Source organism: Chlorocebus sabaeus, chromosome 2 (assembly GCF_047675955.1).
Source record: "Chlorocebus sabaeus isolate Y175 chromosome 2, mChlSab1.0.hap1, whole genome shotgun sequence".
Lineage (NCBI taxonomy): Eukaryota > Metazoa > Chordata > Mammalia > Primates > Cercopithecidae > Chlorocebus > Chlorocebus sabaeus.
This window is the reverse complement of record NC_132905.1, coordinates 42,505,983-42,531,827: the sequence shown is the minus strand read 5'-3', so window position 1 is coordinate 42,531,827 and position 25,845 is coordinate 42,505,983. Positions and strand designations below refer to the sequence as shown.

Here is a 25,845-nt window from a genome sequence, read left to right as displayed (position 1 = left end):
GTCTCCTGTGCATGCTGGGCAGGCAGAACCCGGCAGGAGCGGGGGCTTCTGTGCCCGGGGCTGGGCTGCAGGCTCTGTGCATGGCACCCACAGCAAGCTTCTGTGTTGGGCCCCTCCCCAGTACCGATGAGGAAACTGACCACAGCTTCTCAAGCCCTACAGTCTTGCAGTCTCGGCTGTCATGACTTGGACACCTGTTTCCGCATGGACCGCTCCGGAGAATGGCCAGGCTCTGATGCCTGCGAGGGTGTAGTTGGGCAAACCGCACAGCCAGCCACAGAGGCCCTGGGGCGCAGGCGCTGCCTTTGTATGGCTCCCAGAGCCTGCAGCGGCCATGGTCACTGTTCTCAGAAAACAGAACAGAAACACTGAGCTTGAGGGATCCTGGGACCTCCTTAAAAGGGCCTTAAGGTCTCTTGCTTACCTGGTTCAAGGCACAGCATTTGTGACAGTTCCCTATTCTCTGTGTTTGCAGCTTTAAGGATTTTTATGAACTGGAGCCAGAGAAGTTCCAGAATAAGACCAATGGTATCACCCCCCGCCGGTGGCTACTGCTGTGCAACCCAGGGCTGGCCGATACCATCGTGGAGGTGAGCGCCAGGCCCTGCCTGTGCTTTTGGGTATGCCTGGGCTGAGAACCACTGGCTATGTCATCAGCCCCTGCTGAGTGGTTGCTGAGTAGGCAGGAGTCTGTCCTCACGTGTTGACCTGCAGGCTTCCGGACATGAGGGCTGAGCCCCTGAACATGGACACTGAGCTGGGCAGTCACCCAGTGGGGCCTGGCGGGTCCTGTGTGCGAGTTCAGAAGCTGAGCTTTAGAGAGGGCTGCGGTGTGGCTCAGAGCAGCCACGGGGCCGTTGCAAAAGAGGCAAGAGGCAGCTGACTGCCGGGAGAGTCTGCCAGGCTGGGCGCCTATTTCCTGTTTGTATGTCGGCTCCTATGCAAGCTCCCGAGGGAAACGAGCGCTGAGGTGTCAGGCCCTGTGCTACAGGCCAGGACCAGCGGCTGGGAGGGTGGGACCACTCACCTGGGGCTAGGGTCAGGGAAGGCTTCCCAGGAAAGCTGAGGTCTGAAGAGGGAGGGAGCAGTGCTCTGGGGCAAACTGGTCCAATGCCCTGTGCTGGGGGATGGGCCCCTGGGACCTGGAAGGCAGCGTGGCTCCCGTGCAGTCTGAGGCGGGCCTGGGCACAGTGAGGAGAGGTGGCCGAGTGTTTGCGGGCAGCACCTGGGTGAGGTGCTGGCTTTGAGGGGGCTGCCTGCTGCGTTGTGGAGGCAGGGAAGGTGCTGGTGGAGGGCAGCCGGAGGATGCTTTGGGTTTTGGGTGGTGATGGGATATTCAACGTCAGAGAACCCTAGGAACGGTGGCTGAGGGAGGCTTGTGTGTCTGTTGTGGGCATTTGAATTGGTGGGACTGGGCCACATTGCAGAGCCCTCTCAGAAGATCAGAAGAGGTGGGAGGGGCTGCCGGGGTGACCCTGTGGCCTGAGAGGTGGGATGCGTGGAGAGGCTGGATGAGCAGAACCCAGGGGAAAGCAGGGGCATGGGCGACAATGGGAGGAGGGCAAGTGGCTAGGGCCCACAGTGAGCGGAACCTTTACATTCTCCAGAAAATTGGGGAGGAGTTCCTGACTGACCTGAGCCAGCTAAAGAAGCTGCTGCCACTGGTCAATGACGAGGCATTCATCAGGGACGTGGCCAAGGTCAAACAGGTAGGCACGGCCCTGGCTCTGGCCTGAGCCCCGGCCCCAACCCTCCCACAGCCAGGCAGGTACGCCCTGGCCCCAGCCCTCCTACAACCCAACACATGTCCTGGGGTACCCACTGGGGCTTTAGTGGGGACTCGGAACAGGACTGAGGGTGAGGCTGTTAGGGTCCCCTGAGGTTTCTCTACCCCACTCAGCCTTTCAGATGAGGGCCCTGAGGAGGACAGGTCACGTGGCAGATAGCTGAGTGCAGACCCCAGGCCTGCCCTGCCCGTTCCTCAACCCTCCACCACGGGTCAGTTCTGTATGGAAGCCTCTAGAAGCCAATTCCCGCGTGATGCCCTCTTTGCCCCTGGAGAGCTGTGCAGGTACATGAACTGTCTGCACCGGCAGCAGCCCCTCGGCTAGTCCAGGGCCAGTCACGGCAGCCTTCAAACCTCAGCAGGCTGGAGGCCATTCTACACAGCCTGTCAAGCTTGGCCTCCTCCTAGAGGCCAGAACTAGTTCTCCTTGTAGTCCTTTCAGCTGTCCCGCTCCCACGCTGCTCCCCTGCCTGCACGCCTGGCTCTGCAGTGTATTCTACTTGGCTCCAGGCGTGCTCCTGGGCTGGCTCCTCACTTATCCCCTATTCCTGGTACAGACCCACCTTCAGCATCGCCCTCTCCCCTTTTCCCATGAGAAGACCCCTGGTGCCATCTCTGCCCCTCAGCTCCATCCTGTATACCCCTGCCCCTTCCCTGCGGCACTCCTCACAGGGCACTCGAAGCAGGAAGCCGCAGGGTCAGTGGGTGGAGTCCTGGTGAAGTCTCCAGCCATCCTTCCCCCTCACTCTCCCAGGAAAACAAGCTTAAGTTCTCAGCCTTCCTGGAGAAGGAGTACAAGGTAAAGATCAACCCCTCCTCCATGTTCGACGTGCACGTGAAGAGGATCCACGAGTACAAGCGGCAACTGCTCAACTGCCTGCACGTCATCACCCTGTACAACCGTGAGTGCCGGCATCACCTGCACGACTGCACTGCGGGGCCCAAGACTTACCCTTGCCCGCCAGCGGTGCGCAGACCCTGGGCCTTTGTCATGGTGGGGGCTGTGTGTGTGTAGGCGTGGGCATGTGTGATGTGGCACATTTATTTTAAACAAAAGCCACGTTTTTCTGTGTGTCCCATATCAGGCCTCATGTGAACAGGTGAACAGTTAAACACCCGAAAGGTCCAGGCTGGAGTGCAGTGGCACCATCACAGCTCACTGCAGCCTCGACCTCCCAGGGCCCAGGAAATCCTTCCACCTCAGTCTCCCAAGTGGCTGGGACTACAGGCGCATGCCACTGTGCCCTTGTGTTTTTTGTAGAGACAGGGTTTCACTGTGTTGCCAAGGCTGGCCTCGAACTCCTGGCCTCAAGTGATCTACCCACTTCTGCCTCCCAACGGGCTGAGGTTATAGGCATGAGCCACTGTAGCGGGCCTTCAGTTTTTATTTTAAATTTAGTTATTATCTCTGTGAGACTAATCTTATTTAGAAAGATTATGCTTATTAAAGGCATTTAAAGCATACTTATAAAAATTAAGATAGTATGTGTTAAATTTACACATGTATCTTATATTGTCTAAGGACATTTAATTATGAAAACAAACATGAATCAGAGACCTCCAGAGGTCAGTGTGACTATTTGCTAGGTTTAATAGATAATAAAACCTTAAGGAAAAACTAGGTTTCTAAAATTTTGTAATTTAATGAAGTAGGTATTTTAAAAACCAAAGGAACCACATCCTCCTTTCCGATACAAAGCTCCTCTTGGAAATACATCTCCTATTCCCAATGAGTAAGCCTCGATGGGGTGGAGGATCTGGGTGCATTTGAGACACACGCAGTAGGACAGCGGCTGGAGGCCACCCCCACTGAGGACCCCTCTGCTGTGTGGGCACCATGGGAGATGCTTCCCAGGGCTGTGGCTTCCCGGCTCCGAGGCGGTGCATGGGAACTTTGCATCACTTTTCTTTGCCCCGCTTTCCTCCTGCAGTTGTGATGCTCTGTGTGTCCCTGGTGGTGACCCGGAGTCCTCCGCTTGCACAGTGCTTGGTCCCATTCATAAGCGACAGTGAGAGTCGCGGGTCACCCCTCCCTTCCTCCCACCCCGCTGCCCCCACAGTCAATTATTGCGTCGTCATTTAGTGTTGGCCGTCAGGCTTCCCAGACACTCTGCTTCCGCTTGCTTGGTTCGTTCGCTTTGAACAACCCGCTGTGATTTCCAGCCATTCACAGGAGGCAGCCAACAGGCTGGTGCTCGCTCCCACTGGTCTTCCCCCTTGCCCCATGTCTGTGTGTGCGTGCATAAATGTATGTGTGTGCATGCGTGTAAACACGTGTGCTTGTGTGTGTGCATGTACGTGTGGACATGCATCTCCTTGCCCCACTGTCGGAGCTCACAGCATCAGTACTCTGCCCTTCCTCCTGTCCCTAGCTCTGTCAGTTTGAGTCTGCAAGTGAGTATGTTCACTGCTCCTCACGGTCCTCCTGCAGAGTGCTGCCCAGCCCTGCCGGCGCTTTGTGTCTAGTTCGTGACTGGCTCATGGGAACAACCTTCCCGAATTCTTGCTTGTTCAAAATAGCCTGGAGCCTTCACCACGAAGGTCGGTTTGGCTGAAGATGCCAGTCTTGACTCCACTTCCTTCCCCCAGTGCCTTTTGGGGCCCTGCTGGGCACTGTCTGGAGGGCGGATGTGTGTGCAGAAGTCTGGTGAGGTCTGAGTTCTCGACCTCATGAGTGAATCACTGTCATTGCCGTGTCTTGGTGTTGGCTGTTAACGCGGCATTTTCGTCGGTACTCAGGGTGCTTGTTGAACATGTTGCTGGACTTCAGGGAAGTTGTCTGTCTGAAACGTGTGTTTGGTTCTGTTTGATTTTTTGCTTCTGGGCTGCAGTGTGGCGTGAGGTGGCTTTCTCTGGCCTGCCTCCTTGGTACCTACTTCTCTCAGGACTTGGCTTGTCCTTGTCCTTGGGGTGGCACTGCTCTCTGGAGCGTCTCCCGGCTGCAGTTTCCTCCCGTGACGTCTGCTCCTCTCGTCTGCTCTCTGCCCCCCTCCCTGAGGCCTTGCATTCGGCTCCATGTCTTTCCAAGTTGGTGGTCACCAAGGGTATGTGGTTCGTGAAGGGGTTCACTCCCTTCCTGTGGCCTGTGGCAGGGCTGGGTGCTGACTTCCACTGCTACGTTAGGGTGAGCTGGATCGCCTGGGGCTATTCGGAATAGGCTTCTCAGCCCTCCAAGGCAGCTCCTCTGCTGGGCCAAGGCCGTGCTTCCCCAGTCTGTGGCACCTCCCTGTGGCTGCGTCTCCGCTGTTTCTCCAGGTCTCACCTGGGCGGGAGGCTCCCCTGGATGCCAGGACCTGCCTTGTGAGGATGCCCTTGTGGGAGAGGCGCTTGCCTGAGCCTGCTGTCCCCTGGGGGCTCCTTGGTGGTCCCCAGGACCGGAGCTCTGCCCAGAGTGCCCCTCCCCAGAGGTTAGGATTCCCAGGACCCTGTCCCCTGCCCACTGTGGCCTGGAGTTTGCATGGTTGCCTTCTTTCCTAGTTGTGCTGAAATCATCATCTGTGTGTTTTGTTTTTCCTGTTCTCTGCTGATTTCCAGAAGTGACAAGATCCAGCACTAAGGGGCAGCTGTGTTCCTCCTGGAGCCTGGGGCCAGGGGGTACACGTCGGCCTGATTCCCTGCTGCCCCCACCAGGCCCGGCTCGCTGGTGAACACCTGTCCAGGGTGGCCATTCATCCCCTTTTTGTAGGAACCTCCCGTGAAATCTGCAAACCCATGACCTGGCAAGGACAGCCTGTTTGCTGGGCTGGCAGTGAGCTGGCCGTCATGGCTTGACCCTCCATCCACTTCTGTGAAGAACTTTGGGGGCTCTCACCCCCTATCCCAGCAAGGCAGAAGGGAGACACAAGGTCTCACCCAGCACCCCTGCAGGCTGATGGCACCACAGCCACAAGGCTGAGGTTGCCACTTTTTCTTTGTGTCATCCAAACAATGTGTTTAAAACACAATTTAAGGTCAGTGTGGTTGCTCACCCCTGTAATGCCAAGGATTTGGAAGGCTGAGGCCTGACGACTGTTTGATGCCAGGAGTTTGAGACCGGTCTGGGCAAAAAAGCGAGACCCCATCTGTACTAAAAGTGAAAAAATTAGCTGCATGTGGCAACCTGTTGGTGCCTGTAGTCCCATCTACTTGGGAGGCTGAGGAGGGGAGGATCACTTGAGCCCAGGAGTTTGTGGCTGCTGTGAACCCCAATTACACCACTGTACTCCAGCCTGGGTGGCAGAGCTACACCTTGACTCTTAAAAACAAAAACAAAAAAAAAAACACAAGAGTGGTAGAGCGCGAGGCGTGGTAGCTCACGCCTATAATCCCTGCACTTTGGGAGACCGAGGCGGAAGGATTGCTTGAGCTTGGGAGTTTGAAACCAGCCTGGGCAATATAGAGAGACCCTCATCTCTACAAAAAGTGAAAAAATTAGCTGGGCACAGTGGCATGTGCCTAGGATCCCAGCTACGCAGGAGGCTGAGGTGGGAGGATTGCTTGAGCCTGGAAGGTAGAGGCTCCAGCCTGGGTGACAGAGTGAGCCGCTGTCTCAAGAAACAAAACCAAACAAAACCCACAAGTGTACCCTTCATGTACAGGGGCCTCGAACACTGGTGACCAAACCCAAGGAGGCTCCTGTATTGGGCTTTTCTGGAAACTGAGGTGCAGCGTTTCCTCTGAGCCCCTGGGAACAAACAGCATCTTTGCTCGGGTCAGCTGCCGGGTTCGTCACTGGTCCTGGCTGGCCTTCCTCACCAGCTGGGAACCTAAGTGCAGACCTCAGGGTGGCCTCACTCCCTTGTAAGTGGCAGGTTCCTGGTGGGTGGGGAGTGGGTGGCCAGTGGCCCTGTGCCGCTGCCGCCCGTGTCACTGGGGCTTGAAGCACACTCACGGCGGAGCCTGCCTGTCCTGCCTCAGGGTCGGCCTCTGATGTTGCTGGGCCCCGGCAGGGGCTTGTCCGGCTCCCGGTGCCTTGTGTGAGTCTCTTCTGTGTGTCCTGCAGGAATCAAGAGAGACCCGGCCAAGGCCTTTGTGCCCAGGACTGTTATGATTGGGGGCAAGGTGAGTGACGTCCTCTGCAGTCCTCTCTGTGATGTTTGGTCCAGGGACGGTGGGTGGGCAGCCTGCATGCTTCTCGTGGTGCCACAGCCATACTGAGGAGCTGGGTGCCCAGCGGTCACTGGCCCTACTGGTGTGCCTGTGGGGGCGGGGACCCTGTAGAGGGTCAGAATGGGATGGAAGCCTCCCTGCCCAGCTCACCGGAGGGGGTCCCCAGCCTAGAGGGCCAGTCCCCAGTGGGCTTGCTGGTGCCCACCTCAGAGGAGGTGGTGTCCTTTCTCTTTGTGCCCATAGGATTGCATGGTGCCCACTGGGCACAGGACGCTGTGGCTGCTTCATCACCTGCACATGCCCTGAGCATTGTCTGCTTTCAATTCACTTTATTTACTATGACACATACTTTCAGAGTCCTAGATGTGCTGTCATCGAGTCCCAGGTCACATCGTCATACTCATCAGCCCTCTGCGGCCAGTGTCCCCACCTCCTGTCATGTTTCCCTAGTAGCTTGGTCTTTATCCAGAACTGTGGGGCTGCCGTGGGGTGCAGCGTCCTTAGGAGGGTCCTGCTGGAGCAGTGGCCCTAAGTGAGTCTGGACTGTGTGAGGCACCCCAGCTCTTCATGGCAAGGCTGGGGCCTGGGGGTGCTGGTGCCTGTGTGCAGCCTGAAGGACACCCTCTCCCAGCCTTCAGCGAGTGGGAAGCTGGTCAGAGGGGCGGGCACTCCTCAGGGTTCCACCATCTCCTGGCACACCCCATTTGGTCTCTGTCCACTCCTGTCACCTGCTGTTTTTGAAGCAACTTTTGGAATTGCATCATTTTATTTGTCAGTATTTCAGTATGTGAAGTCTATAGAGATACGGAGTTTGAAAAAGTTTTAAATGTTATTATGAAAATTTTAGGCCGGGCACGGTGTCTCACGCCTGTAATCCCAGCACTTTGGGAGCCGAGGTGGGTGGATTGCATGAGCCCAGGAGTTCCAGACCAGCCTGGGCAATGTGGTGAAACCCCATCTTTACAAAAAAATGCAAAAATTAGCTGGGTGTGGTGGTGCATGTCTGTAGTCCCAGTTACTTGGGAGGCTGAGGTAGGAGGATCGATTGTCCTGGGTGATTGAGGCTACAGTGAGCTGTGATTGCACCGCTGCACTCCAGCTTGGACAACAGAGCCAGACCCTGTCTCAGCACAAAAAAAAAAAAAAAGAAACATCTGAACCTAGAGAAAAGCAGGAAGAACTGTAGCAAAACCATAAGCCTATCCCTCACACTAGCTGAAGCATTTCCCAGTAAACGGCAGCCACTCTAGCTCTTCAGTCTTACATACGTCAGCATTCCTCTTCATAAAATGATGTTTTCCACCAGAACCACAATGGGAGTAGCCTGAAACATCACCACACAGTACCACCCACCATCCGTCACACCTAAAGCACTGGACAGGAGTCCTCTGTGTCGTGAAATGTTCACTCGGATACCTCATGGGTCCCTGGCCCAGTCGTCTTTGTGAAGTGACAGATATTTCTAAAAGTTGGTCTGAGGGAGAGCCCAGTGAGTTCTCACCTTAGACTTGCCGTGGTGTCTCGGTTCTCCGTAGGTTTTCCCCACAGTCTGTCTGTTACAGATATCGGGTTGTCTGTCCGCCGTAGCCTGGCTCGCTCTGAATGTGTCCCTCTAGCATGTCCCAGTATGTCCCTAGGGACAGTTCTCTGTGTCCTGACAGTCGGCAGCTCTAGAAATCCTGGTCTCTTTTATGTTGTGATTTCTGAAAACCTGACAACAACCAGAAAACCAGACTTGAGGCAGACACGTTTCTGGACGTGGTGAGGTGGCCACCATCCTGAGCGCTCAGCAGAGGCTGAGGCCTTGGGGCCAGGGCGGCCTCCCCAGCTCCTCTACTGACTCTCCCGGCGGCAGGCTCCTGTGGCTCTGGCCTCACCCTCCTACAGACCCCAGGAACCAGGAGTGCTTCCGAGGGCCCGAACAAGGCGTTTATGCTAAAAACCTTCACCCCTCTCCAGGCAGCACCCGGTTACCACATGGCCAAGCTGATCATCAAGTTGGTCACATCCATTGGCGACGTCGTCAATCATGACCCAGTTGTGGGTGACAGGTTGAAAGTAATCTTCCTGGAGAACTACCGCGTGTCCTTGGCTGAGAAAGGTAACTCTGGAAGCCTGTGTCAGACAGAAAACTCACCCCTGCCCAGGAACGGGCACTGTACCGGCCCCCGGGCCTTTCATCCTCAGCCGGTTCAGCTCTGCCTGGACACCCAGACCTCACCAACCGGGCTGCAGGCGAGCAGGGAATGGCTTTGGGGAGTGCTCCCTGTGCAGTGTGGAGTACTCAGTGCGTCCCGGGGCACCTTGCATGTCACAGGCAGTATCATCCCCCATCTGGGCACCCTCACTGCCGTGCCTTCCTGGCCTGCCCTCTGTACCCTCCCTCCCCTGCCCTTTCCTCCTGCCCATCAGCCATGCCTTCTGCCCTGGGCCCCTCTGCTGGCAGGACATGCACCAGGCCAGTGGGGGTGTGGGCCCACAGCTTCCCCCAACCCCGCTGCCCCTCCTCTGCCCACGTCCTTGCTCCTCACTGCCTGCCTGCTCTTGGGCCCACCACTGTTCTCAGGTGGCAGCACCTGCCTCATCTGTGCTTCCTGAGGGCAGCCTGGGCCGGTCCTGGGGAGACCCTGGGATGCGCTGCCACATGCCTTGGAGACCATCGGTTCCCATCCCTATGGGCCCTTCTGGGTAGGAAAGTGATTTGCCCACCAGATGGTGGGAGATCTGAGCCTGGCCTTCTCGTGCTCCCCTCCTGCCGCTGAGGGCCAAGGGCCCCCCCCTAGTTCAAGCCGCCTGGACTTCCCAGGCTGCCATGGTGTAGGTGAGAGGGCTGATCCGCTGTTGTCTTGCAAGCTCAGTGGTGGAGGGGGGTCCCTGGGCACCATCCCTGTGGCCTGGCTGCTGCCTTGGTGTCCATGTCGCTCCCCCTCTTTAGTGGTGCCTGGCCGGCGAGGTCCCTTGAGGCACTCATGGGTCGGCTTGCCTCCGACTTGGCCAGGAACTCCAGTGGCGTGGCTCTTCCTTCCCTGCTCCTCTGACCGAAGCGTCTCCTCTCTCCCGCGCTGCCTGAGGCTTCCCTCATGTGTCTTTGGGGCCAGCTGACTCCTGTTCATCTTTAGAGCAGGCCTTCAGGCGCCTGGTCTGGAACCTGGTGCTGGCTTCAGGGCCCTGTTCTCCCCAGCACTGTTGCTGTGGCTGGGCTGCAGCCCGAGATGAGGGCAGAGAGCAGGTTGTATAGTCACTGTGTGCAGTCACAGTGTGCCTGGGAGCAGTGGCCAGTCCCGAGGGACAGGCACAGAGAAAGCGCAGGGCCGTGGCATCTGGCAGCTGCTGGTGCCCACGAGGTCGCCGCCCCTCAGCCTCTCCAGCCCTCTGGCTCTATGCAATTCTACATTCCTCCTGAAAGGATCCAGGGAGCTACTGGGGCTGATCAAGGTCGCGGGGACCCAGGGAGTGACATCATCAGCGAGCCAGGACTGGCTCCTTGGCTAGTCCTGGTTTTGGGAAGGTTTTGGTGCAGAGATCCTTTGCCACCTGGGGGGCTCCTCAGGAGCCTCCATCTTGGACCCTCTGCCTCAAGGCTGCCCCAGTCATGAAGGGGAGCCCTGCAGAGGCGGGTAGCCGTGTCCAGCCTGGTCCCCTGTGGGAGCGAGAGCGGGAGCAGGAGCGGGAGTGGGAGCGGGAGTGGGGGCTGGAGCGGGGCCACTGCATTGGTCCCTCCATGCCCCAGCCCTGGGTGGATGGGCCGGCTCGTCCTGCAGTGAGCCTTGTGGCTGAGGACATTGCGGTCCTGTTCCTGTGCTCCCCTCCACAGTGATCCCGGCCGCTGATCTGTCGCAGCAGATCTCCACTGCAGGCACCGAGGCCTCGGGCACAGGCAACATGAAGTTCATGCTCAATGGGGCCCTCACCATTGGCACCATGGACGGCGCCAACGTGGAGATGGCCGAGGAGGCTGGGGCCGAGAACCTCTTCATCTTCGGTCTGCGGGTGGAGGATGTCGAGGCCCTGGACCGGAAAGGGTGCGAGCCCCCTCCTGTGCCCCTGGGCACCTGGCAGCGTGAGGATGGAGAATGAAGGGTGTTGGGCTGGGGGTATTGCTTGGACCGGGCTCTTGGGGCCAGGCCACGGTGTGCCAGGGTCAGTGCCCGCCCAGGGCTGTGTGCCTGCCTGCAGGGGTGACCATTCTCTCCAGGTGCACGGAGTGGACGGGGTCCGGGCTCCGGGTGAGGCCACGGGGATGCTGGGCTGCTGCTGTCTTGGCTCTGAGGCTGAATCCGTGGGGTCCAAACCAGGGGCTCCTCCTCCAGGAAAGGCCTTTTCCCCCCTGGGGAAGGTCTCCTAGAGGGACGCCCCCTGGGGCACAGGCTGGATGCAGCCCCACACAAATCGGCTGGGGCTGGGCGGGATCTCCACTGCCAGGGGCGCTCTGCCAGAGCACTCTGATCTGGGGCTTGCCTGCTGTTGAGGTTCCCTAGTCTAAGTTGTAACTGTTACAAATAGTTTAAAAATAGTATTTTGGAAACATTTTAAATGTGCGGGCGGGGAGCGGGGGCAGCGGGGATCCCAAAGACAGTACCCAGAGCTTCATTCACCTTCTCCCCGCGCCCCTCTGTTGGCTGCACTGAGCTCGGAGCACTGGCCCTCCTGCAGCCCACACTCCATTCCGACTCTACCAGGCTCTGTTACTGTCTTTCCCATCCCAGGATCCCATCAGGGCACACAGCTGTGTGTGGCCATCAAGTCTCCCCAGTGTCATTTGGTCTGTGACAGATTCTCAGTCTTTCCTTGTTCTTCATGAGCTGGACGTTCATGAGGAATCCGGCACCGGCCTGATTCCAAGCGATAATTACAAATAAAAGGCAGTGTTGCCTGATTGTCTTGAAGTGCTGGGGAGCCCGTGAGGCCTCAGGTGCAGTCAGGTGAAACCGCACATGCCATCTGAAGTCAGAGCTGTGCCTTACCGGCCCGAGCACACAGGCCTATGCACCCTTTCTGCACCCTCACACAGCTTCTCCCGCCCGGGCCCCGTCCTGGGATGTCCAGGTCTGCCCGTCCTTCCCTCACCCACTTAGCTCTGCCTTGTCCTGTCTGGTCTTGCTTGCGTTTTTCCTTTTCCATCTTTGAGGTCCCAGCCAAGGGTGCTCCACTTCACTTCCTGCCACCCTGGCAGTCTGTTTTTCAAAAGCTCTGCCCAGGATTTCACAGTGAGCCAAGTTCTGAGTGGCCCTCTCCACTAGGAATGTGGCATGAGCCAGTATATCCTAGCAGATCTGCTAGTGATGACATTTCTTTAACAGTCAAAGGAGCAGATGGGATTGGCTTTAGGCTGACTTCACATCCCTGCTCGAGCGGGTCCCTGCTTAAGGGCCTCATAGCCACCCATGGCCACTGGCTGCTGCCCTGGACCGTGCAGGCCTTGAGCTCCCAGGGCCATCCTGGGGCAGGGGCTGTGCCAGGCACCAACATGGCTTGTCCCCCAAGGTGGCCCACCTGGGGCGCTGGCTGCTGACTCCTGGCCCATTGCCTCGCAGGTACAATGCCAGGGAGTACTACGACCGCCTGCCCGAGCTGAAGCAGGCCGTGGACCAGATCAGCAGTGGCTTTTTTTCTCCCAAGGAGCCAGACTGCTTCAAGGATGTCGTGAACATGCTGATGCATCATGACAGGTGGGACTGACTGCCCCCTGGTTGGCCGGCTGGGAGGGAGGGAGGAAGGGGTCCTCTTTGTGGGTTGGATATTGCACCTTGTTTGGAGAGCGAAACCCATGCTTTCAGGACGTCTCCACTGTGCCCATGAGACCTTACTGGGCAGAGCCTTAGACTCCAGCTGGGAGTTTGCGATGGCCTGTGGCAATGCCAGGGTGCCCTGGGCAGCGAGACACAGCAGCAGAGTCCAGCCCCCAGGCCTTGTGGACCAATGTGCTGAGCAGGAGGGGGTGTCATCTGGTGGTTGGAAGTCCCAGGGGCAGCCATGTCCCAGCAGGCCAGTAGGGGGAGCATGGGCCCAGAACTCCCTGGGGTGGGGTAGGGGGCGCACAAGGGCTGCGGAACCCGGGCAGGTGTCAGTGCCAGTGACAGGCAGTGGTGAAAATGGATTTCACTTGCAACGATGAAACATTATAATGTAGTTAGTGTTTTATTTCGGTGAAGTTAGCACATGATATGGTTTATCTAGAGTTACAGACTTTGTAAGGTTTGCAGCACAGGGCAGTTCTTTACCCTGCTGGCAAAATTTGAATCTGGTGAGGGCTGGGAATTCACCTGTCCTCCACTTTCAGCTGCCTTTGGGTTAGTTTTCTCTGCTGCTCTTTAATAACTGTGTCACCTATTGGCTTCAGTCACACTGGCTCTGATCACATGCTGGGATCTGGGCTGGAACCTGGGTCCTGCTGAGGTCTGTGATAATGGAAGTGCTTTTAAAATTGTGAACTCTGCATTTCGTGAAGTGTGCTTCTGACTCGATAGTGAACAGAAATGCATTTGTAGAGTCATAAATCTGGCATTTTTGTTCAGCACATCAGGAACTGCAAGTCAGTATTTGCTGTGTAGGCAAATCCCAGTCAGACTTGAGATAAGACGGCAAATGGAGATGCCGTTGCCCAGCAAGTGCCCCCGCCCCGAGGAGGTGCCATGGGCTCTCCACTGTCTGCCCAGGAGGCCTATCCCATGTGCAGCTCTAACTGCCCTGTGTGTGGAAGATGCACTTTAAATGCCAGTTTATTTAAAGGAGTGTTGGGTTGAAATAAGATTTTCCTGAAATACCATCCCAGGACATAAGTCCTTGCTCACAGAGAAGCCCCGTGGCCAAATGGGCCCGGTGCAGCCTGGCTCTGACCAGCTGCATGGGCCCCTTCGCTCCAGGCAGGACCAGGTGCATGGTGCCTGGCCTCCTGCCCCGGGACTCTCCCCTCGGGACAGTGTGGGCAGGGCTCCCTGCTGCCCTGGCCCAGCCTCCTTTCTCCCATTCCAGGTTCAAGGTGTTTGCAGACTATGAAGCCTATGTGCAGTGCCAGGCACAGGTGGACCAGCTGTACCGGGTGAGGCTCCTGGGCCCAGAGGCTGGGGGAGCAGCTGGATGGGTCCGTGTAGATGTGTTGGGTCGGATTGTTTATTTCCCAAGCTGAGTAGGTTGTTGGCCGAGGCCAGAGGGGTTTGTGTTTCTGATTTGTTATCAGTCGGCTGTGGATGCCTTTAGGGAAGCTGTCACTGTCACTTCCTCCCTTGAAAAAACAGCTCCTAATGGCCAAGAAAAGAACGTGGGGCCTGGAAACTGAGTGCCGGGCAGGGCCCTGGGAGGGACCTTCTCTTCCCTTAGTCAGGGCTGCCTCGAGGAAAGCCTGGCCTGGTGCAAGCTGCAGCTTGCGGCAGCTGTGAGGCTCCCTGGTGGAAGGAGAGTGCTTGGCCATGTCCGCTGGCACTGGATCTGCCTGGGCAGTTTTTTTTTTTTTTGGAGACAGAGTCTTGCTCTATTGCCCAGGCTGGAGTGCAGTGGTGCGATCTCGGCTCACTGCAAACTCTGCCTCCAGGGTTCACGCCTTTCTCCTGCCTCAGCCTCCTGAGTAGCTGGGACTACAGGCGCACTCCACCACAACCAGCAAATTTTTTGTATTTTTTAGTAGAGACAGGGTTTCACCGTGTTAGCCAGGATGGTCTCAATCTCCTGACCTTGTGATCCGCCCGCCTCGGCCTCCAAAGTGCTGGGATTGCAGGTGTGAGCCACTGCACCCGGCCCCTGCCTGGGCAGTTCTTATCTGGTGCTATCCCTATCGTCATCTTGGGGGCCATGCCCTAGCAGGAATTTTCAAGGCTGGGACCTTCTCTCCAGCTCCTTGCTTCCTGTATCTAGGTATGTGGTAGCTTTCCTGGTCCGTGGGGTCCCCTTTTCAATGAACAATTGATTGTAATGTCCTCCTCTTCCAGCGGACAGCCCCAAGGCTCAGAGCTCATTTGGAAACAGTCCTAAAGTTCTGGAATCCCATGCTCTTAGCAGCCTCTAGCCCTGTGATGCCAGAGACTAATTTCATCTCCTTCCCTGCAGAACCCCAAGGGGTGGACCAAGAAGGTCATCAGGAACATCGCCTGCTCGGGCAAGTTCTCCAGTGACCGGACTATCACGGAGTATGCGCGGGAGATCTGGGGCGTGGAGCCCTCCGACCTGCAGATCCCGCCCCCTAACATTCCCCGGGACTAGGCGCACCCTGCCTTGGCGGGACCAGCGGGCTTTTGTTTTCTTGCTGACTTTGCACCTCCTTTTTTCCCCAAGCACTTTGCCAGCCGCTGGTGGTCCCTGCTTTTCTGAGTACCATGTTTCCAGGAGGGGCCGTGGGGGTCAGGGTGGTTTTGAGAGAGCAGGGCAAAGAAGGAATGTGCTAGAAGTGCTCCTAGTTTATTATAAAGGAAGCCAGAGTTGACAGTACAAAGGGGAGGTTTGTACAGAGTCGACAGTACCAGAGTGGGAGGCAGGTGAAGTCGCCTGCTGGGCTCCCCTAGAACTTTGCACGCATCTTGCTATGTATTAGCTGATGTCTTTAGTGTTGAGCCTCTGGATTCTGGGGTCTGGGCCAGTGACTGTAGTGAAGCCTGGGGACATATTACTGCAGCATCTGGGCTGCCAGCCACAGGGAAGGGCCAAGCCCCATGTAGCCCCAGTCACCCTGCCCAGCTCTGCCTCCTGGCCATGCTGGGAGGGGTCGGATCCTCCAGTTATTGCCTTCACAGCCCCCTGCCCTCTGCCCTGGCATATGGGTCATGGACCCAGCTGGGGCTTCCCCTTGGTAGCCATCCTGGGCATTGTGTGGGTGCTTGGAACTCGGGATGACCGAGGGGTACATTGGAGTGGGTGCTTGTGTCTGCTGTCTGAGAGGTCTTCGTCAAGATGAAGTTGGCTGATGCAGCTTAGCTTGGTTTTGCTTATTCAAGAGAAAATAACTACACATGGAAATGAAACTAGTCTTGTTTTAGCAACTGAAAATTGTACTTGGTCACTTTTGTGCTTGGGGAGGCCCATTTTCTGCCTGGCGGGGGGCAGGTCTGTGCCCTCCGACTCCCACTGTGTCCTGATGTGCATTTCCTGTTGTACACACAAGAGCCAGGCTCCATTCTCCCTCGCTTTCTACCAGTGCCACAGCCTCGTCTGGAAGAAGGACCAGTGGTCCCAGAAGAACCCGTTTCTGCTCTGCGTGGACAGCAGGCCTGGCACTGGGAAGTGGGGGTGAGCCCCTCACAGCTTTGTCCCTCCCCAAGGCTGCCAGCCTGCCTCCCATTGCCCAAGCGAGAGAGCAGGGACAGGCTACTGGCCTTCCCTGTGGAACTGCTGAGAAATCTAGCGCCTTGCATGCTGGATCTGGGCTGCAGGGAGGCTCTTTTCACCCTGGCCTCCAGTGCCCACCAGGAGGATCTGCGTGTGGTGCACAGCCCACCAGAGCACTACAGCCTTTTATTGAGTGGGGCAAGTGCTGGGCCGTGGTCATGCCCTGATAGCATCTGTCCCAGGCAGTGGCTGTGTGGAGGCCATACTCCCTGAGCTGGTCACTGGGGCCACCACCCTGACCACCACTGTGCCCCTCATTGTTACTGACTTGTAAGATAAACTGATTAAACCTTTGTGGCTGTGGTTGGCTGATGTAGGGTCTGTGTTTCACTAACTGCAGGTGGTATTGTGAGGCTGTGGGAAGCAGAGAACACAGGCCTGAGGCCCAGGGTGGTGCCAGTGCAGTGATGAGACCTGCAAGTGGGCTGCAGGTCCCCCCTCTGAAACTAGAGCTGGGCCTGAATTATACCCCATCATTCTGGGATTGAGGGCAGAAAAGTTTGCATTTCCACGAGGTGTGGGACCTGGGGCCATGTGTACCTGAACAGCTAGCTTTTTTTTTTGAGATGGAGTTTTGCTTTTGTTGCCCAGGCTGGAGTGCAATGGCATGGTCTTGGCTCACTGCAACCTCCACTTTCTGGGTTCAAGCAATTCTCCTGCCTCAGCCTCCTGAGTAGCTGGGATTACAGGCACCCACCACCACACCTGGCTGATTTTTGTATTTTTAGTTTCGCCATGTTTGCCAGGCTGGTCTCAAACTCCTGACCTCAGGTGATCCACCCACCTCAGCCTCCGCGAAGTGCTGGGATTACAGTTGTGAACCACTGTTCCTGGCCAAGCTAGCTATTTTCTTAAAATCCTATCAAATCCTGCCATTACTAAACATGCTATCTGGGGATAAGAAACACTGGCCTTTCTGGTGTGACTTGTGCTGGTCCCTTTGCACCTGCAGCTTTTGTCTCCCACTCCTGGCCCTGGGGACCAAAACATCCCCCCTCAATTGTATAGTTGCAGATGAAGAAATCGGGAGAAACGAGTCTAGGGCTCAGTGCTACCCTGAAGACCCAAAAACTGGAATGCCGGAGTGCCGTGGGTGTCCTTGGCCCGAGACCAGCTCGTGCAGGGCTTGGTGCTACCAGGTTGTCCTCATCCCCACACCCACCATGCACCTGGGTGGGTGGCACCAAGATGGTGCCCTGGGAGTCTGCCTCCCCAGGTCTGTGGGGTTCTCTCCCAGGGATTCGTTGCTTGGACAACGGAGCTCAGCAGCCCTGGGTAGGGAGGGCACTTGGATGTAATGAGCTGACAGGTGATGGCGGAGCAGCTGCCACACAGTGCACCCATCTCGCTCTGATCTGCATCTGTCAGTTTTGTAAAAAACACTGGTAGCTTGGCTGAGTGCAATGGCTCATGCCTGTAATCCCAGCACTTTGACAGACCAAGGCAGGAGGATTGCTCAGGAGTTCGAGACCAGCCTGGGCAACGTGGCAAAACTCCATCTTTACAAAACATACAAGAATTAGCTGGGCATGGTGGCATGTGCCTGTAGTCCCACCTACTTGGGAGGCTGAGGTGGGAGAACTGCTTGAGCCCAGGAGGTGGAAGTTGCTGTGAGCTGTGATTGTGCCACTGCACTCCAGCTTGCGCAACAGACTGAGACTGTCTCAAAAAACAACACCCACTAGGAGCTTGTAGTTTTAGTTTGTATCTTGCCTCAGTCCCCCAGCCAAGGATCCAAAGTAGCTTACATGGACAAAAAAATGAGGAAAAGATGAAGGCCAGCCCAGGTAGAGCAGGTCGCCTCTGCTTCGTGGTCAGGAGCCACAGTGCGGGGCCAAGGCCAGGAGAGCAGCCTCGGGCTCTGTGCTGGAGTCCACTTGCGTCCTAAAGAAGGGGCTGCCTGGCTCCCCTAGGGGTTCCTATAGCCTCGCAGAAACAGTCTGGGACGCCACGTGGGTTGTGTCCTCAGATGGCTGTGCAGGGAGATCCCAACCCAGGGGCATGTAGTGTCTCCGGGGCCATGGGTGGGCAGAACAGAAATGACACCCTAATTAGAGACCAGGAGCCGGGGCATACCCTGGCCAGGAAGGGGGCCAGCGTTTTCAATGACTGACCTCCGGAGGAATGTCTACTCAGCTGCTCCCCTGTGTAGGAAAAGTGTTCTCTGGATTTGAGAGCCACTGTAGGTAGCTCAGGGTACCCCAGCGAAGAGGGAGTGCAACCGCAAGGACCTCTGGGCTCCCTGCCAGCCCACAGCTGCGGATGCTGGGCCTGCAACTTGGAGAAAGGGGTGGGCAGGTGAACAAAACTTCCTACTCCTGACAAATTTCTGAGCTGCTGGGAACGGAAATTTCACAGCCTGAGGCTGAGTCATGGAGTGGCTCCAAAGCGGCTAGAGGCTGAGCTCTGAGCCTGGCTGGGGCTGTGGGCGGCTCTGGGGCTTTGAGAGTGTGTGGGGCAGGAGGCAACATTGACCCTTCTCGCGCTGCAGAGAGACAAAAGGACCACCACCACAATTTTATTCTTAAATAAAGCTCAGTCTAAGGCCAAGTTAGGCGTACAGGTGGGTGAAAGGGGAGGAAATACAGATCCTGGGCACCTCCACTGTAGGTGAGTGGGCCAGCCCAGAGGAGGCAGGGCAGCCGACGAAGGCAAGCAGGTACACAGGGCGAGGGGACGATGGAACCACTGGAGTCATTCTGCATGTGCTGGGAAGGGGCAGAAAGAACCTGGACCCCACGTTCTCTGTGGGTGGTGCCGGAAAGCTCAGCATGGTCCTGAGCCCTAAGAGTCCCCTGCCCGGACCCCCCTGCCCAGCTCAGTGCAGCATCAACCAGGCAGTGATGGTTGCCTGCTGTCAGTAAGTCTCCCAACAAGATCTCAGGTTGCGTAGTGGCAAGGAGAGCCACGTGCCTGCCACCCACGCTTTCCATACACAGCCACGCTCAGGCCTCCGGGCACTGCAGGCCTGCAGGGTCCTCCCCACTTGGCATCTGAGTCCTCTCCAGGTGCAAGTTGGGCTCCTGAGGATTGCAGGTGCTGGCCCCCCGGGGCTCCAGGATGCCGGGCTGCTGACTGGAGGAAAATGGGAGGAGGGCAGAGGTCTTCATGCTTCCTTCCCCCAGCCAGGCTCAGTGCTGGTGCTCAGGCTCCGACTTCCCCAGGAATTCCCTAGACCACAGGACAATCAGGAGCCAATCATTTGAGCTCAGATTTGAGCAAAGATCTTTCTCCACAGTCCTCACATTGCTATCTAAGGAAGCAGAGGCTGTGCAGAGAGGAGGCAGCCAAGAGCCCTGTGAGGACTCGCTGTATCCCAGAGCAGCATTCAGTGAGTTAGGCAGGGCACAAGCAGCACGGTGCCAAAGCCCAACACACAGGCACGGATACAAGGCCTCTGATTCTTGACCCTCAACTTCAGAGCTATTCTCTGGTTTAAATTTTCTATAATCTTCCTTTTATAATGGGGAAAATTATAACCGCAAAGCAAACCCATACTCTTTGAGCCCACTGTCCCCTCAGCAACCCAGGTCCCTGTGCCCGGGAATGGCAAACTGCTGAAAGGGCACAGCTTTGCCTCTGGAACTTCCAAAGGCAGCTGGAGAAAAGCAGAAGTTTGCAGTAGAATTACCCATAGGATATACAGCACTGGGAGGCAATTCAGGCCACCAATTTCAGTCCCCTTCTGGGAGAAACTGGCACCTTGACCTACTTTTTGGAGCCAACTGGCACAACAAAAAACCCTATCACCATTAGCAGCAGCCCCTCCATGGGTCCAGTGCTCAGGGTCGAAGTACCACATGCCCTCTTGGGCTCGGAAGCCTTGTCCAATGCACAGGGAGGGTTAGCATCTTGCCCAAGGCCACACCAGTCAGGCAGTGGGGCGGAGCCTGTGTCCTCTGACAGGCAGGTAGGCGAGTCTGGGCAGCAACCTGCATAGGGCCCAGGGCAGTACAGAGAAGGCTGGGGGTTGGTCCGTTCCACACGCTGCCCTTGTCACTACTGCCAAGGCCTCACCCTCAGGCTTGGGCTCTGCACTCAGGCCCAGGTAGGTACTCATGGCTCTCTGGGCTGGCGCCCATGTCCTGCCAGTGCAGGGCAGTCAGGAGCACAGCGTCCCTTCAAGAAGCAGCTGGGGACCAACAGGCTTTTGAGGAGCTGGCCCAGGGGCAGCACGTACATCTGAGAGGTGTGTGGAAGAGATCCAAGGTCTGCGAGCGTCTGGGGTGTCTGTGAGTGCTCTCAAATGTGTGGCCACCTGTGAGCGTGTGTGCCCCTCTGTGTGGATCTGTGTGAGTCTGTACATCCTGTACAACAGGGAGGTGGCTTACCCTGCATGATCATGGGAACAGTCCTGGAGAGGGAGAGAGGGACTCCCTCACACCCCTCTGCCAAGGAAATGGAAGGCTCCCAAATCACTGTGACTCTTGGCCCCACTGAGGCCCCCCCCCCAAGCAGCTTCAGCAGCTGCCACCGGCTGCATGCTTAGATGTGAGCCACTGCTGCCAGACGAAGCCCTTGGGTGGGAAGAGAATGTCTCACCTCAGTATCCGTGGCAGCTCAGGGCTCTTGTAAATGTATTTGTGCCTGTAGCCAAGGTCTGAATGAAAGGGCACAAACTGAACTTTGAAGTCTCGGAAGCTTCGAGCTGGTGCAGCGATGCTATAGAGCTGGGGAGAGAAAGGGGTCAGAGACTGAGGCAGTGGCCTGGCATGGGAGTCCCAGCCTGAGGAACATCAGCTTGGCAGCCTCCCCTTCAATAGAAACCAGTCCAGAGTCCACATACACTGCTTGTTGCCACAGCCAGTCACAACCAGGAGGCCCAGGGGTGGGCTGGCAGGAGCCAGGCCCCAGGCTTGGCTCCTTGGCACACACACCACTCAAGATACTGTCCTCACACCTTCCAGACTGCCCTTCCTCTGGGGAGTGGCTAGGTGGATGGGCCAGACCAGGTGCCTGGGAGGCTCTGATGGCAGGGATGGCACAGTCTTCGGGAGCTAGGACAAAGGGTATGTGCCTCAGGCTTAGCTAAGATGGGCTTGATGCGCCCATCTCAGCCTCCTCCCTCCCATGTCGGCAAGGGTGGGTGGGCCTGAGCTATACGCTGCTGGGCGGCTCTGCATCCTGCCCCTTCCCTGTATGGCTCTGTCATCTGTGTGCCTTATGGAGCCTCACTGCATGGGGGCTGTCAGAGCAGGAAGTGCTCCCAGCCCTGGGCTGAATCCGTGGACGAGGCCTGCACACACCCAACTAGTTTACCCTGCCCTGCCATTACCAAGACCCAGGCTGCGTTCTCTTACCCTACTCTGAGCCACAAATCCAATCCAACTTGCTGACAGTCAAAGCAAATTCAGCAAAAGCAAACACTGAGGCCCCACAGACAACATGGTCTGGTTCTGACATCAGTGCAATTCCAAAGGCAAGGAAACAGGCTAGAAGTTTCTGTATCAATTTTGACTGTGACCCCTGCAATGGGCTTGGGAGATCCTCATAAGGGGTTCTTTGCCTTCAGCCCATAACTGATGAGCCCTTCCAGCCGAGTGCCAGGTTGGCCTGGGCTCTGATAACACAGGCAGCCTGCCCTGAGAACCCCCGTGTGAGGACTGGGAACTATCTGCTTATTTTTCATAGCTCTTGGAGACAGCATCAGTGGGCCTCTGCCCAACCTTGACACCAGACCTCCCATGTCCTTCCGAAGCAGCCTGGAGGTGACGCAGGGAGGATGAAGTAGCCTCCTGAGCCTGACGTGGCTGGTGCACGGCCCATGATGCAGCATGCAGGGGCTGCCGTCCCGCCTGCCGACTCCCAGCCTGGCCCACCCACACTGGCTGAGTGTGCAAGATGCCAGCTACACTAGAGGCAGAGGCCAGGACCCACCTTTCTGCCAAGCTGGAAGGGCACCACCGGGTCGTCCTCAGCGTGCAGGATGAGTAGGGGACAGGAGATGTGCTTCACACTGTGGGAGGGAAAAGGGGCTAGGCCAAGACCAGGGAAAGGACAGAGTTGCCCAGACCCTCTGTCCGTGGCAGGGATCTGGGTTCAGGGTGTGTTTCACGGAACAGTCCGATTTCTGCTGGATTTCTTTTTACTAGACAACCGCAAGTTAACTCTTCATTGTCTCTATGAACATCTATTCCAGCTAGATGACAGGTGTCAATCACAGCTATATAACTGGCCCCGGGAATGTCTTCTGAAAATTGAAAATGATTGTTTTTCCACCAGATATATTCTTTAAAAGTCACAAAACAATATTTTTAAGCTGAATAATTCAGGTGGGCCAAGAAACTTAGTGTAAATGAATGTTACTAGGAATCTGCTGGTAAAAAAAGTCAATGTCCTCTAATTTATCTTTGTGTAAGTGACATTTATGGTCACTCCAACTCTGAACATTTAGAAGTGATTTAGGATTTTCAGTAGGTTTGATAGATCCAAATCCTTCAGCAAACCACATAATAGAAGCATGGGCTGCCAGGACCGGCGGAGCCTGGGCTGTCCTGTGTGGCCCTCACTGAGGTGGCACCTGACCCAAGTCTCCTTTATCCCCAACAGGGCTGTGGGCTCCGTGAGGGCAGCGCTGGCGCACTCCTAGCACCTGGAGCAGGACCTGGTGGGGAGCCCCCTCCCTGTCTCTGCTGCTGGCAGGAGGCACACACCCTTGCTTCCCAGTAAGGCTTTTCTGATGTGCGAAAATGATGAGGCTCTGGTCAGAGCCTCCCTCTGACCAGAGGCTGTGAAGGAAGCGGCAGTACTTGGCATTTCCCAGACCACGGCCCACCTGAGCTCGGGAAAGCCCCTCCTGCCCTCAGAGCTGTGCCCCTGACTTCCAGTGAGCTGAGGGTGGGGGTCTCACCCAGGGTCAAACTTGCTTTGTTTATATTTTTTTGAGACAAGTCTTGCTCTTTTGCCAGGCTGGATGGGGTGCAGTGGTGCAATCTCATCTCACTGCAACCTCTGCCTCCTGCTTCAGCCTCCTGCTTTGGCCTCCCGAGTAGCTGGGACTACAGGCGTGCACCACCACACCCGGCTAATTGTTTTGTATTTTAGTAGAGACAGGGATTCACCATATTGGCCGGGATGGTCTCAAACTCCTGACCTCGTGATCTGCCTGCCTCAGCCTCCCAAAATGTTGGGATTATCGTGGTAAGCCACCACACCCAGCCGAAACCTTGTTTTTAAAGAAGGAATCCAGTTCATTCAGATAATTTTTTCTTTTGTTTTTGTTTTTGTTTTTTGTTTTTTGTTTTTTTTTTTGAGACGGAGTTTTGCTCTTATTGCCCAGGCTGGAGTGCTATGGCATGATCTTGGCTCACAGCAACCTCTGCCTCCCGGGTTCGAGTGATTCTCCTGCTTCAGCCTCCCAAGTAGCTGGGATTACAGGCATGTGCCACCACGCCCAACTAATTTTGTATTTTCAGTTGAGGTGGGGTTCACCATGTTAGGGTGATCTCGAACTCCTGACCTCAGGTGATCCACCCGTGTCAGCCTCTCAAAGTGCTGGGATTACAGGCGTGAGCCACCGCGCCCAGCCCGGATAATTCTTTTTCAAGTTCCAAAACAGTAATATTTACAAACAAGCATGGTTTGTTGCTTAGAATATTTGCTCAACTTTTAATTTGTTCTATTTTTATTTTTAGAACCAAAACATACTTGAGGGGAAAAAAATACTCCATTTTTTTTTTTCAAATTCTGTTTCAAATTAAATTAAATATTTATAGGGTGTTTTACTTTCCCTCTTTTTTTTTTTGAGACAGAGTCTCGCTCTGTGGCCCAGGCTGAAGTGCAGTGGTGCCATCTCGGCTTACTGCAACCTCCGCCTCCCGGGTTCAAGTGATTCTCCTGCCTCAGTCTCCTGATTAGCTGGGACTACAGGCGCAAGACACCACACCCGGCTAATTTTTGTATTTTTAGTTGAGACAGGGTTTCACTGTGTTAGCCAGGATGGTCTCGATCTCCTGACCTTGTGATCCACCCACCTCAGCCTCCCAAAGTGCTGGGATTACAGGCGTGAGCCACCGCGCCCAGCCTACTTTCCCTCTTTTTTAAAGAAATCAAAATCCATGATATAAAAATGTCACAAAGACAATGTCAGTACAATCTGAAAAAGGTTTAAAAAAAGAACCCTTAATTAGAATAGTTAACTTTTGGTTTACCTAATAGATTTTTAACAATAAACTTTGTAATATTTTTCTATAACCAAACACAAATCAAATGGCTGAGGCAAAGTCATTTTCTGAATAAGTTAGTATCAGCCGGGCACAGTGGCTCACGCCTGTAATTCCAGCACTTTGGGAGGCCAAGGTGGGGAGATCACCTGAGATCAGGAGTTCGAGATCAGCCTGGCCAACATGGTGAAACCCTGTCTCTACAAAAATACAAAAAATTAGTGGGGCATGATGGTGGGTGCCTGTAATCCCAGCTACTTGGGAGGGAGAATCACTTGAATCTGGGAGGCAGAGATTGCAGTGAGCCGAGATTACGCCATTGCACTACAGTCTGGGTGACACAGCAAGACTCTGTCAAGAAAGAAAAGAAAGAAAAGGAAGAAGGAAGGAAGGAAAGGAAGGAAAGGAAGGGAAGGGAGGGAGGGAGGGAGGGAGGGAGGGAGGGAAGGAAAGAGGGAGAGGGAGAGAAAGAGGGAAAGAAAAGAAAGAAAGAAAGATAAACCAGTTAATATCACTGTTTTAATACGTGTTTTGGCTGTCACAAACCATTTTGAAATAAAACAACTATATGGGGCTGGGCGCGGTGGCTCACACCTGTAATCCCAGCACTTTGGGAGGCCGAGATGGGCGGATCACCAGTCAGGAGATCGAGACCGTCCTGGCAAACACCGTGAAACCCTGTCTCTACTAAAAATACAAAAAAAAAATTAGCCGGGCGTGGTGGTGGGCGCCTGTAGTCCCAGTTTCTCAGGAGGCTGAGGCAGGAGAATGGCGTGAACCTGGGAGGCGGTGGAGCTTGCAGTGAGTGGATTGCGCCACTGCACTCCAGCCTGGGCAACAGAGCGAGACTCTGTCTCAAACAAACAAAAAAAACAGAAAAAACCATATGGACAAAAACTATATATTATTTTAATATTGCTTTACTTCTATGATCTTTTCAGATTTCTTATTTCTTTCTCTGTCAGCCAGGCTGGAGTACAGTGGTGCAATCACGGTTCTCTGCAGCCTTGACCTCCCCAGGCTCAGGTGATCCTCCTAACTCAGCCTCCCATGTAGCTGGGACCACAGGTACACGACACCACCATACCTGGCCAATTTTTGGATTTTTTGTAGAGACAGGGTCCTACTATTTTGCCCAGACTGGTCTCAAACTCCTAGGCTCAAGCAATCTGCCTTCCTCAGCTTCCCAAAGTGCTGGGATTACAGGTGTGAACCACGGTCCCTGGCAGGCTTTCCCTTTTTAAACCTGTTTGCTAGAGAACGACCCTAAATACTCTGAATTCCATCCTATTTGATTACTGTGACTAAAGAGGCTCATCCAGGGGTTCTCAGAGTTTTTCTAAATAGGAAAATTAGTTCCTATCCCATAGTACTCACTTTTCGTCATTTGCAAATTTAATTCCACTGCTTGTAATAGGATCAAGGAAGAACCAGTCAAACCCAGGGAAGTATCGATATATCTGGAGACAAGATGGAAACCATTTTCAGAAGCGTTGG

General features: G+C 55.4%; 2 protein-coding genes across 2 annotated transcripts in view; one reads left to right on the top strand and one right to left on the bottom strand.

Annotated features, from left to right (window-relative positions):
- LOC103247035 (glycogen phosphorylase B) overlaps positions 1-16,498 on the top strand; it is a 58,823-nt gene extending 42,325 nt beyond the window's left edge. The window contains exons 12-20 of the mRNA XM_073008226.1: positions 476-590; positions 1,608-1,709; positions 2,541-2,688; positions 6,768-6,826; positions 8,834-8,975; positions 10,689-10,896; positions 12,409-12,543; positions 13,847-13,913; positions 14,915-16,498. Of these exons, the coding sequence (XP_072864327.1) occupies positions 476-590; positions 1,608-1,709; positions 2,541-2,688; positions 6,768-6,826; positions 8,834-8,975; positions 10,689-10,896; positions 12,409-12,543; positions 13,847-13,913; positions 14,915-15,067 (1,129 nt within the window). The 3' untranslated portion in view covers positions 15,068-16,498. The remainder of the gene's footprint in view (positions 1-475; positions 591-1,607; positions 1,710-2,540; positions 2,689-6,767; positions 6,827-8,833; positions 8,976-10,688; positions 10,897-12,408; positions 12,544-13,846; positions 13,914-14,914) is intronic.
- Positions 16,499-18,688: 2,190 nt separating this feature from the next.
- Positions 18,689-25,845, bottom strand: part of LOC103247036 (lysophosphatidylserine lipase ABHD12) — a 76,393-nt gene continuing 69,236 nt past the window's right edge. Inside the window, exons 10-13 of the mRNA XM_073008229.1 lie at positions 25,726-25,808; positions 22,064-22,142; positions 20,729-20,856; positions 18,689-19,357 (exon numbers count right to left, since the gene is read on the bottom strand). Of these exons, the coding sequence (XP_072864330.1) occupies positions 19,318-19,357; positions 20,729-20,856; positions 22,064-22,142; positions 25,726-25,808 (330 nt within the window). The 3' untranslated portion in view covers positions 18,689-19,317. The remainder of the gene's footprint in view (positions 19,358-20,728; positions 20,857-22,063; positions 22,143-25,725; positions 25,809-25,845) is intronic.